This window comes from Mizuhopecten yessoensis, unplaced genomic scaffold, assembly GCF_002113885.1.
Source record: "Mizuhopecten yessoensis strain PY_sf001 unplaced genomic scaffold, ASM211388v2 scaffold10809, whole genome shotgun sequence".
NCBI lineage: Eukaryota > Metazoa > Mollusca > Bivalvia > Pectinida > Pectinidae > Mizuhopecten > Mizuhopecten yessoensis.
Genome location: NW_018408732.1, coordinates 274,776 through 288,380, shown reverse-complemented (window position 1 = coordinate 288,380; position 13,605 = coordinate 274,776). Strand labels below are relative to the sequence as shown.

The window sequence follows — 13,605 nt, the reverse complement described above, 5'->3', positions numbered from 1 at the left end:
AGCCCGTAGTACCTAAACGTGTGGGACACGGGCTTGTCTCGTACCTCTGACAACAAAACCTAACCACAGCTCAATTTTCTATGCACAAAGGGAAGTACTAATTACATATATATATTTATATGACTATCGTATTTAATGAATTGTATTATCTAACTCAAACACAGAAAAGTTCTGTACAACCATCGACATAATCTGTCTGCTCTGTTAGCGTCAGATCACACTTGTGTTGTGACTTGACAATGGCTAGTGATGTAATGTCGCAGAAACTTCACGGCGTGATAAATAAAAAAAACTTTGAAAAACATTTTATATTAAATATCATTTTGTGTGTAGATATTTTTACATGGATGCAAGAGCAATGACATGATAAGTGTTGATGCTCGCTATCGTTTAACCTTGGTAGAGGGCTAATATGATGTAACATCACCATCTTGTCTATCACCTAGATTTGTTAAGATATATTATCGCTTGAATGAAATTATTCGTTGAAGAATATCAACAGACATTACATCTTGTTGACCTCACTTTTTTAACATATGAAGTGTCGGATATTATAATAGTGTTACTCTATGACTGATATTAATTTCACTCTAATAAGCTATAATATTATTTATAAGAAATCCATTTCCGAAATCCTAGTGCACTAATTAATTAGGTAACATAGGCAGTGACCGTACTATAAGTTTACGTATATGGTACTATCGACGCTATGTAACCATCTCAGTATACAACAAGGCGGTTACAGCGTACCTGTAGGATTTCCCAGGCTGGACATAACCATTACAGTCTCCGCTACAATCCCCACCTTCACCAACTATGAACGTTACAGTTTGAGTAGTCGCTCTTCGTCGCCTTCTACCACTGTGACCTGTAAAGTAATGATAATGATTAATGTCAACACGTTCACCAATATATATATGAATAAAATACAAACATTTATCAATTACCAAACACTACCATTAAAAAACATCATTGTACTACATTGTGACAATTACGCCCATTAAACTGTATACCTTCAACGCTAAGTTCAGTCGCCAACTGATGATCTCGCCCTTCACTTTTAGTAAGCGATGGGCTCACATATAGTGTTATGAAGTATTAGCCCTCTAGGAGGGCGGAAATTAGAAAATACTATTTTCTCGGATTTCAGCATATAAACGTGGACTAAAGGATTGTACAAATATCCCTTTTGCTATTCAATATCTTAGAATACAATTATGTCGGACTGAGGAAATAACAGGTTACATTATTTACATAGTAAGGAAAGTTTGGTAAAGAAACTTTAATCAGTAAATGAGAAGTCCAGGTGTTACTAGAACTCACTAGACATAAATTGATGGATAGTAATCTATTGACTTTAACACTATTACATATACTTCACTGGTTGGATATGGACTCGTTTTCCTGACGAATTTGTGTGTATTTAATATTTTGAAACTTTATGACTTTGGTACAATATTGCGTGTGCTTTACTTGGTGGAAATAAATCCCTTGTTAGGCAGGGATCCGACTCTTGGAGTAACGTTTTATATTCACTAGTTAGATATGGTTTCCAGGACCTTTACAGACTTGTCTAATTTTATTTACATGGCACTCATGACCTTGACATTGTATACTTGCCTTTTATACACGGGTTCCATTACCTTGACATTGTATACTTGCCTTTTGTACACGGGTTCTATGACCTTGACATTGTATACATGACTTTTGTATACGGGTTCCATGTCCTTGACATTGTATACTTGCCTTTTGAACACGGGTTCCATAACCTTGACATTATATGCTTGCCTTTTGTACACGAGTTCTACATGTATGACCTTGACATCATATACTTGCCTTTTGTACACGGGTTCCATGACCTTGACATTGTATATTTGCCTTTTGTTTACGGGTTCCATAACCTTGACATTATATACTTGCCTTTTGTACACGGGTTCCATAACCTTGACATTATATGCTTGTCTTTTGTATACGGGTTCTACATGTATGACCTTAACATTGTATACTTGCCTTTTGAACACGGGTTCCATAACCTTGACATTGTATACTTGCCTTTTGTACACGGGTTACATAACCTTGACATTATATGCTTGCCTTTTCTACACGAGTTCTACATGTATGACCTTGACATTGTATACTTGCCTTTTGTTTACGGGTTCCATAACCTTGACATTGTATACTTGCCTTTTGTTTACGGGTTCCATAACTTTTCCATTATATACTTGCCTTTTGTACACGGGTTCCATAACCTTGACATTGTATACTTGCCTTTTGAATACGGGTTCCATAACCTTGACATTGTATACTTGCCTTTTATACACGGGTTCCATGACCTTGACATTGTATACTTGCCTTTTGTTTACGGGTTCCATAACCTTGACATTATATACTTGTCTTTTGTACACGGGTTCCATAACCTTGACATTATATACTTGCCTTTTGTATACGGGTTCTACATGTATGACCTTGACATTGTATACTTGCCTTTTGAACACGGGTTCCATAATCTTGACATTGTATACTTGCCTTTTATACACGGGTTCCATGACCTTGACATTGTATACATGCCTTTTGTTTACGGGTTCCATAACCTTGACATTATATACTTGCCTTTTGTATACGGGTTCTACATGTATGACCTTGACATTGTATATTTGCCTTTTGTACACGGGTTCCATAACCTTGACATTATATGCTTGCCTTTTGTATACGGGTTCTACATGTATGACCTTGACATTGTATATTTGCCTTTTGTACACGGGTTCCATAACCTTGACATTGTATACTTGCCTTTTGTACACGGGTTACATAACCTTGACATTATATGCTTGCCTTTTCTACACGAGTTCTACATGTATGACCTTGACATTATATACTTGCCTTTTATACACGGGTTCTACGACCTTGACATTATATACTTGCCTATTGTACACGGGTTCCATGACTTTGACGCTACGTAAGGGCTTATCTTGTCTGCATCTTCAATGGCTGACCAAGTTTGGTATTTGTTTAATCTATCCTTTTTGAAAGCAGCAAAAGATCCTTGAAAAGGTTCAGCAACTAAAAAAAAATAATTGAATAAAAAGTCAGATATCCTAACGCCTTAGTAAGACATGTATTGTTAAGAATGCGGGTTTTACTTAAATTGCTCGGATAGGTGTCATGTGGCAGTGCAATGTTAGAAAGTTATTGTCTTTGGGAAGGCGAAGGCATTAAGTAACAGTAAAATGTAAAATATATTTTACACATTTTTCTTCAATCTGGGATATTCAGCCAAAATAGCCAAAATATTGGAAATTAAATGTATATGAATATTTGAGTGATTCGTTGGTTGAAAAAACATACAGAATCATTTCTATGTAATCCTGAGTAGCCAACAACTAAGTAGAAACATAACGACCAAACAGTATATACGTATTATCCCAGGTATATGATATGTACCGTTGTTAGTGGCTGTTTGGGTAGACTCGGACAGTAGAAACAGAACGACCGCACAGTATATACGTATTATCCCAGGTATATGACATGTACCGTTGTTAGTGGATGTTTGGGCAGACTCGGACAGTAGAAACATAACGACCATACAGTATATACGTTTTACCCCAGGTATATGATATGTACCGTTGTTAGTGGCTGTTTGGGTAGACTCGGACAGTAGAAACATAACGACCATACAGTATATACGTTTTACCCCAGGTATATGATAGGTACCGTTGTTAGTGGATGTTTGGGTAGACTCGTACAGTAGAAACACATCGACCACACAGTGTATACGTATTATCCCAGGTATATGATATGCACCGTTGTTAGTGGATGTTTGGGTAGACTCGGAAAGTAGAAACATAACGACCACACAGTATATACGTTTTACGCCAGGTATATGATATGTACCGTTGTTAGTGGCTGTTTGGGTAGACTCGGACAGTAGAAACATAACGACAACACAGTATATACGTTTTACCCCAGGTATATGATATGTACCGTTGCTAGTGGATGTTTGGGTAGACTCGGACAGGAGAAACACATCGACCAAACAGTATATACGTATTATCCCAGGTATATGACATGTACCGTTGTTAGTGGATGTTTGGGCAGACTCGGACAGTAGAAACATAACGACAACACAGTATATACGTTTTACCCCAGGTATATGATATGTCCCGTTGTTAGTGGATGTTTGGGTAGACTCGGACAGTAGAAACATAAAGACCACACAGTATATACGTTTTACCCCAGGAATATGATATGTACCGGTGTTAGTGGATGTTTGGGTAGACTCGGCCAGTAGAAACATAACGACCACACAGTATATACGTTTTACCCCAGGCATATGATATGTACCGTTGTTAGTGGATGTTTGGGCAGACTCGGACAGTAGAAACATAACGACAACACAGTATATACGTTTTACCCCAGGTATATGATATGTACTGTTGTTAGTGGGTGTTTGGGTAGACTCGGACAGTAGAAACAGAACGACCGCACAGTATATACGTATTATCCCAGGTATATGATATGCACCGTTGTTAGTGGATGTTTGGGTAGACTCGTACAGTAGAAACACATCGACCACACAGTGTATACGTATTATCCCAGGTATATGATATGTACCGTTGTTAGAGGATGTTTGGGAAGACTCGGACAGTAGAAAAATAACGACCACACAGTATATACGTTTTACGCCAGGTATATGATATGTACCGTTGTTAGAGGATGTTTGGGAAGACTCGGACAGTAGAAAAATAACGACCACACAGTATATACGTTTTACCCCAGGAATATGATATGTACCGTTGTTAGTGGATGTTTGGGCAGACTCGGACAGTAGAAACATAACGACAACACAGTATATACGTTTTACCCCAGGTATATGATATGTACCGTTGCTAGTGGATGTTTGGGTAGACTCGGACAGTAGAAACATAAAGACCACACAGTATATACGTTTTACCCCAGGGATATGATATGTACCGTTGTTAGTGGATGTTTGGGTAGACTCGGACACAAACACGTAGTGGTTTTCGATGTTTCCGTTACCAAAGTTACAAACGAGAGTTGTATCAAAGTCGATACGGAACTGTTTCTCTGGATCGATGACAGCTGACGAGGACTCCACTTTTATCATCATTTCGCTATTTTTTGCAATCAGTGGAGCTTTAATAAAAAAAAACGTTTATCTTACAAATCAACATCGCTTTATTCAAGGGTAATGTAATTACTACTAGGAAGAAATCAGAAATCTTTTTTCAGCATTTCTGGTATACAGGTAGAGATATTATACCCCATCATCGCCATTTTCAGACTTAAACAAGAACACGCGAATATATAGAAGGATCAACTGTACCAAGCCATATTTCCCATTTTCATGACAGTAGCGTATAAAACTTGTTATTAAAGTATAGAATACATTACCTCCAGGTGGAATTGTCTGTTTGCATTGTAATGATAAACCTTTCCCGACACTCGTTGATGCGGAGACCTGTCAAATGTTGTAATAACGTGATAACTATTCATTGGTTCTAAGATTTGAAAAATGATTAACATTTACTTCAAAATAGTTATATAACATAACATCCAGATAGCATGTGACTTTAAATGTTTTCGTCTTGAATTAATAATTAATGGATTCATGTCAGGCTTTATTAGGTGTGTCAGCTATAACAACGCGTGTTATAGACAACATAATTTGTTAAAATATTCATTAAATAGTATTCCTTCTGTTACATAAGTAATAAGACGGCTCTTAGACGACTAATTTTATTACACGTCGTCTTTCCATTATACGATACGAGCATGTTCCATGTTTTCCCTGCATTTAGTGGTACACATTTACTTTTAAGATACTTACATTAAAGGTGTAGTTCTGTTGCGGCTTTACAGAAAAATCCCAGGAACAATGTTTGCTTGTGCTGCGGTTCTTAAATTTGGAATTGAGATAATGAGGAGTATAGTATTGTATTTTACTAAAACAATCGTTTTCTACGTGATTAGATGACAACGGGTTTATTCTATTACACCGTCACACAAGTGTGAGCTTTAATTTGAATAATAAATTGATACAAAAATAAACAAATACATGAATAAAAGTGATGTCGCCTAATTTGAAACCACAACATATGTAAAAAACAAAGAGTCTTTGTCATTTGGAAATGCTGCTTTTTCAAAACATAATCCGAATTGAATCGATGTCTGTTTGAAAATTGTTCAAGAGCAGAGGGGAAATCAAATCTTAAACAGTACATTAAGAGCCACAAGAAAGAATCGGAGGCGACACCTTACACTCTGAGTAGCATTGCGTGATTATGCACATAGAGCTAGGGAACTGACAGTAGAAATGTATTTATTCAGTCAGGGAATATACGATTTTGAAGTAACATGTTTTACATACATATAGAAGTAATGTGTAGATATGAAAATAAAGTAGCGAAATTTACCGCAACTTGGTAGTAATTTGTTTGATATACACACACATATAGCTGGGCAACTAACGACCCCGTTATATCTTCTGTGAGGAAATCAATATTTAAATCCTCTCGTTTTAAAATAATAGTTGTAGAAATGATATCGAATTTTGTTACGTCAGTGGTATCTTGGGCAGCAGATCCCGATACAACCCAGGAGGACATATCTCAGGGTAATAACATAAGACTCTTTCATGCCCAGGAGTGTAGGATAGGGACATCCACCCGAGAGTGGAATTTCCCTATCCTACACCCTTGGGCATGAAAGAGTAATTCTTTGTTTCTGAGCTTATTCTGGTGGTTGGAATGAGAGATGTATATACACCTGAAATGTCATATTTTGTTAATCCGGACTATTTCGTTGATGAATGTTCTATCCAAAATAAAGATTTCGGATAAAATATCATGTATTGTACAGATGTGTACAGACAACTAAGATTAAATACCTTGACTCGGGGTTAATGTATAAATATATATAATCATTTTGGATTAATGTACACACATTGTAGATATATAAAAGTTAATGTATGAATATAAATGATAATATCAGGATAAATGTACAGTTATATCAGTTTTAATGTATAAATATAAAACCCTATCAGGATCAATATTAAAATAAAAATCATCATATCAGAGGAAAGGTATACATATAAACTACCTATCAGGATGAATGCTAAGATAAATAATCATGATTGCTGGCTTTTCCGTTTCATTTGACTCGTTCATGAAAATGTTAATTTGATTTACCAGAGGCAAAGAATATCCCCAGTCCAATGTGTAATTGGTAATGACACCGTTTAGGTCCATCTCTTTAGGTAGGCCACATGTAATTTGTACTGTTCGTGCCTTGGTGACGTCTCCCTGAACTGTCACCTTGACATCTGTCACTGGTCCAGGAGCTGTGGGTATAGACGTTAACGTATCCTACGTAAGTTTACCACACAGGTTTGATATTAATTTATCTAGCTTGTCTTTTTATTCATTTAAATACATTAATTGATGTAAGATCAATATCATACGTTGACAGAAGCGTTCTGTACGAATCTTTGTTTCCTATTATCTTAACACATACACAACTGATACTACAGAAACCTTCTACACTCATCGGTAGTTCTCTCTATTAGAAACCACGTTAGCTGAGACAACAATCAGTAAACCATCTCATTAGTTGCTCGATAAACATTATGTATAAGTGTATGAGTAACATATATATACTCTTTGAATTCAAATAAGATCAAAATTCTTAACGTTATTAATATTCTTTACAGTAATAATAATTACATAATATAAACATAGCAAGATACACGTTTAGTAAGATTTTCAGCCTGTTAGTTATCTTTAACATACCAGCCTCTGCAGTTCTGATGATCGTTGTGTTGGATTTGATTGATCCGTTCACTGTTGTCGCCGTGACGACAATGATGTAATTCCAGAACTCATCAAGTTTTTGTATCCTACATGTGGTTTTGTCAAAACCTATAAAGAATATGTGTAATGAATAACCAGGATACATTCAAATACCAAAGTTTTACTTTCTACACAAACAATGTACATATTAAACGTGTCGCAACGTTTCAAGACTGACTGGTCCCTTTGTCAAGCTATGAGTGAGAGATTTTTATGTTTTACCTGTGCAACGATGTGACGAAATTTCATATTTTTATGTCAGATACAGAGCGAATACACACTGTATCAAATAGGACACATGGAATAAAGCAAGTATTCCAACCATAACTTTGTTAATTGTTTAACTGTCACACATCGTTTAGGAACGATAGTCTTTCTGCATAGCATATTAAGTTTTATGATATGAAAATAAGAAGATGACTGTGTAAGAAAGAGATCATCATTTATGTTTCCAGGATGATGCTTTTAGAAATTATCGTTTGTACTACATAATGACATATCTTAGAAATTATCGTTTGTACTACAGAATGGCAAATTATAGATATTATCGTTTGTACTACAGAATGGCAAATTATAGAAATTATCGTTTGTACTAGAGAATGACATATCTTAGAAATCATCGGTTTTGCTACATAATGACATATCTTAGAAAGTATCGTTTGTACTACAGAAGGGCAAATTATAGAAATTATCGTTTGTACTCCAGAATGACATATCTTAGAAATTATCGTTCGCACTACATAATGACATATCTTAGAAAGTATCGTTTGTACTACAGAAGGGCAAATTATAGAAATTATCGTTTGTACTAGAGAATGACATATCTTAGAAATCATCGTTTGTACTACAGAATGGCAAATTATAGAAATTATCGTTTGTCCTACAGAATGACATATCTTAGAAATGATCGTTTGTACTGCATAATGACATATCTTAGAAATCATCGTTTGTACTACAGAATGGCAAATTATAGAAATTATCGTTTGTACTAGAGAATGACATATCTTAGAAATCATCGTTTGTACTACATAATGTCATATCTTAGAAATCATCGTTTGTACTACCTAATGACATATCTTAGAAATCATCGTTTGTACTACATAATGTCATATCTTAGAAATCATCGTTTGTACTACCTAATGACATATCTTAGAAATCATCGTTTGTACTACAGAATGGCAAATTATAGAAATTATCGTTTGTCCTACAGAATGACATATCTTAGAAATCATCGTTTGTACTACAGAATGGCAAATTATAGACATTATCGTTTGTACTACAGAATGGCAAATTATAGAAAATATAGTTTGTACTACAGAATGACATATCTTAGACATCATCGTTTTTACTACATAATGACATATCTTAGAAATTATCGTTCGTACTACATAATGCCATATCTTAGAAATTATCGTTTGGACTACATAATGACATATCTTAGAAAGTATCGTTTGTACTACAGAATGGCAAATTATAGAAAATATAGTTTGTACTACAGAATGACATATGTTAGAAATCATCGTTTGTTCTACATAATGACATATCTTAGAAATTATCGTTCGTACCACATAATGACATATCTTAGAAATAATCGTTTGTACTACATAATGACATATCTTACAAATTATCGTTTGTACTACATAATGAAATATCTTAGAAATTATCGTTCGTACCACATAATGACATATCTTAGAAATTATCGTTCGTACTACATAATGCCATATCTTAGAAATTATCGTTTGTACTACAGAAGGGCAAATTATAGAAATTATCGTTTGTACTACAGAATGACATATCTTAGAAATTATCGTTTGTACTACAGAAGGGCAAATTATAGAAATTATCGTTTGTACTACATAATGACATATCTTAGAAATCATCGTTTGTACTACAGAATGGCAAATTAGAGAAATTATCGTTTGTTAACCATATTTATTACAGAATGAAATATTTTAGAAATCAATCTTTTTACTGCAGGATGTCTTATTTTAGAATATTACCATTTGTATAACAGGATGACGTATTTGCCTGCGAGCGGTTATCTAGAGCAGTAGCGACGTAGTAGGTTGGACCTGTTTTCAAATCCGGTTCTCCCCATGTCACAGACATACTGGTAGCTTTCTTTTCATTTACCGTAACTTCACCTGGTTGATGCGGCACTTTAAAGAAATGGTACATAATTGACGGTCTGCATATCATAATACATTTAATATGGATAGCTGTATGACAAACGACATAAAATATGATAACATTTTCTTATGTTAATCATATGTTGAAATGATGTTCCCTATCTGTTTTCAAATTAAGTTTCTTTTATGATTTACAAGCTGTTCAGTGAGTCTCCAAACATTTACTGGATTTGACGAAAGACATTATAAAGGTTGCAGCATGTTATACATGAAATATTCACACTTCTGGGTTTGTTTGGTGTCTCTCTGGTTTATGGTCTTGTCTTTGCCGTATTGACTCTGATTTAGGACTTCATTTATGAACTCTAGCCCAATATTTTGTTTTTATTTACGTTGAAAGAGAGTTATTTCGTTGAGTTAGTTTAACTCACAGTTGAAATATATACATAATAAAACAAACATATCAAACAAATTAAATGCTTTCTTTCTGTCAGTAATGACGATTTTCATAAAGTCCGCGTCTAGCATTCAGAAATTTTGTTTAACGAGAAGATAATTTAGCTTGTATCGCACTGGATATGTAGCTATAGCGTAGGGGTTTTAACATGTGAAGTCGATATTTTAACCTTTATTACATCAATTCATAGCATTCGCCAAGATGTCCTGGGAAAACAGGAATACATCTTATACAAAACACATTGAACAAATGTTCCATAGATGACTAATGTGAATAATCAGACGGCGTCAACAATGATAAAGCATAAGTTTAGTCTACTGTATAAACAGTCGTAAAGATAAAAGTGTTTTATATGTATTTGTTCTATTTAAAATATTATTATAACCATTAGTTGATAACGTAAATGTGTAATGTGAATGTTATACATAATTAGTTTAAAACTCAATTATATTGTAGGTGTATAATGGGGTTTAATAATGTATGTACACAATGTACGTTTATTTGATAAAAAGTAAATATCTTGTCTGCTTATAATGTTAAAACAATAACTTTTGTTTATAATGTAATTTTAATTTAATTGTATAATTCAATTGTAAGGTAGGTTTATAATGTAATATATGAGTTAATTGTATAATTCAATTGTAAGGTACATTTAGGTTCATAACGTAATTACAATGTCAGTTTATAAGGCAGGTATGATGTAAGTGTTTTCAGGTAAGAATAGTAAAATTAGTTGAACATTTAGTCTTTCATCTCAAAACCAAGAACTCGAACCAAGATATATTTCATGTGGTGATGCGTGGTTATATTTTAGTGTGTGTTATGCTAGATAAAACCAATTACGTGGTAAATTGTAAAAAAAGAAATCAGTTTATCCGTAAACCCGTATCATACATTCACTATTGTGTAGGCTAATGGAAAATAATAAATGTATATAGACATTACTGTTCAAATTTTTTAGTTCTATGATATTTTATGGAATGATGTTCACCAGTTTAAAATAGAGACGAATCATTTTATTAAGATCAAACAATCATACTATTCCATTAAATATGGAACCATAATTACATGATTAAACAATCTCTTTGATGCTTTAATTACAAGGGTTTCACGCTATTAAACTATTTCTTAACAAGCCGTAACAAAGTTTTAAATGATCACATTATGGTTTGAATTTTGATATATATTTACCATCCGTTAATGTCGTGAAGTTCTGTTCGGTGGAGTAATGTCCTTTACCCGCCCCAGTCTTAGCAGCAATCTGGTATGTATAGGTCCTGTATGGCAGTAGACCAGACACTAAGTATGACGAGGAATTATCAGTGGTGTTGATATGTGAGGACATGTTCCATAGTATCACGTAGTTACTGATGACGCCGTTAGGGGGACAAGGGGCAGACCACTTCAAAGTTACACTGTTAGCTGTGATCCCTGTATGCATGATACTGCCAATAGAACTCGGCTCTAGAATGAAATATAATACAGTTATCGTAGTGTTGTTATAAGTGTTAATGTTTCGTAAAATGTAGCAAATAAAAGTGTAGTTCATATGAAATTTATAAAGTGATGAAATATGAATAGACTAGAAATAATAAAACCCATATATTCCGTTAAATTTCAAAAACAAACCGTATATAGAAAGTTCAAAATCAATATCACACACAGACATCATAATAAAGTGATAGTGTTAAGTTACATTTCAAATCCATTCGTAGTTATACAACGCTAGCAACAAATAGGATGTAAATCATTCGTAGTTCTACAACCTAGCAATAAATAAGATGTAAAACCATTCGTAGTTATACAAAGCTAGCAATAAATAGGATGTAAAACCATTCGTAGTTATACAACGCTAGCAATAAATAGGATGTAAAACCATTCGTAGTTATACAAGGCTAGCAATAAACAGGATGTAAAACCATTCGTAGTTATACAACGCTAGCAATAAATAGGATGTAAAAACATTCGTAGTTTTACAACGCTAGCAATAAATAGGATGTAAAACCATTCGTATTTATACAACGCTAGCAATAAATAGGATGTAAAACCATTCGTAGTTCTACAAAGCTAGCAGTAAATAGGGTGTAAAACCATTTGTAGTTCTACAACGCTAGCAATAAATAGGGTGTAAGACCATTCGTAGTTCTACAGCGTTAGCAATAAATAGGATGTAAAACCATTCGTAGTTATACAACGCTAGCAATAAATAGGATGTAAAACCATTTGTAGTTCTACAAAGCTAGCAATAAATAGGGTGTAAAACCATTCGTAGTTCTACAACGCTAGCAATAAATAGGGTGTAAGACCATTCGTAGTTCTACAACGCTAGCAATAAAAAGGATGTAAAACCATTCGTAGGCTACAAACAAAGTCACGACTATTTGGTAAATATAGATAAAACTATATCAATTGCTAAATCACTAAATAGTACATTCACAGTAAGTTATATATAGCTAGTCATGAGATGGTACATTGGCAGTAGTAACATTTACAGAAAGTAACATCCAAAGTCCGTACCACATGGTTAATGGTACTTTGACGTAGTAACATTTACAGAAAGTAACATCCACAGTCCTTATCACCTTGTTAATGATACATTGACAGTAACATTTACAGAAAGTAACATCCACAGTCCTTATCACCTTGTTAATGATACATTGACAGTAACATTTACAGAAAGTAACATCCACAGTCCTTACCACGTTGTTAATGATACATTGACAGTAACATTTACAGAAAGTAACATCCAAAGTCCCTACCACATGGTTAATGGTACATTGACAGTAGTAACATTTACAAAAAGTAACATCCAAAGTCGTTACCACATTGTTAATGGTACATTGACAGTAGTAACATTTACAGAAAGTAACATCCAAAGTCTTTACCACATTGTTAATGGTACATTGGCAGTAACATTTACAGAAAGTAACATCCAAAGTCTTTAACACATTGTTAATGGTACATTGACAGTAACATTTACAGAAAGTAACATGCAAAGTCGTTACCACATGGTTAATGATACATTGACAGTAACATTACAGAAAGTAACATCCAAAGTCCTTACCACATTGTTAATGGTACACTGACAGTAGTAACATTTACAGAAAGTAACATCCAAAGTCTTTACCACATTGTTAATGGTACATTGGCA

The 13,605-nt window shown here is 34.2% G+C and overlaps 1 protein-coding gene across 4 annotated transcripts in view; it reads right to left on the bottom strand.

Moving 5' to 3' along the window:
* The window catches only part of LOC110462581 (receptor-type tyrosine-protein phosphatase eta-like), a 108,776-nt gene that overhangs the window by 33,239 nt on the left and 61,932 nt on the right, over positions 1-13,605 (bottom strand). For all 4 annotated transcript variants that reach the window (XM_021516583.1, XM_021516582.1, XM_021516581.1 and 1 more), the window contains 9 exons: positions 11,646-11,918; positions 9,869-10,027; positions 7,809-7,937; positions 7,209-7,360; positions 5,849-5,917; positions 5,413-5,479; positions 4,972-5,154; positions 2,923-3,060; positions 751-868 (listed from right to left, as the gene is read on the bottom strand). In XM_021516583.1, coding sequence (XP_021372258.1) covers positions 751-868; positions 2,923-3,060; positions 4,972-5,154; positions 5,413-5,479; positions 5,849-5,917; positions 7,209-7,360; positions 7,809-7,937; positions 9,869-10,027; positions 11,646-11,918 — 1,288 coding nt within the window. The remainder of the gene's footprint in view (positions 1-750; positions 869-2,922; positions 3,061-4,971; positions 5,155-5,412; positions 5,480-5,848; positions 5,918-7,208; positions 7,361-7,808; positions 7,938-9,868; positions 10,028-11,645; positions 11,919-13,605) is intronic.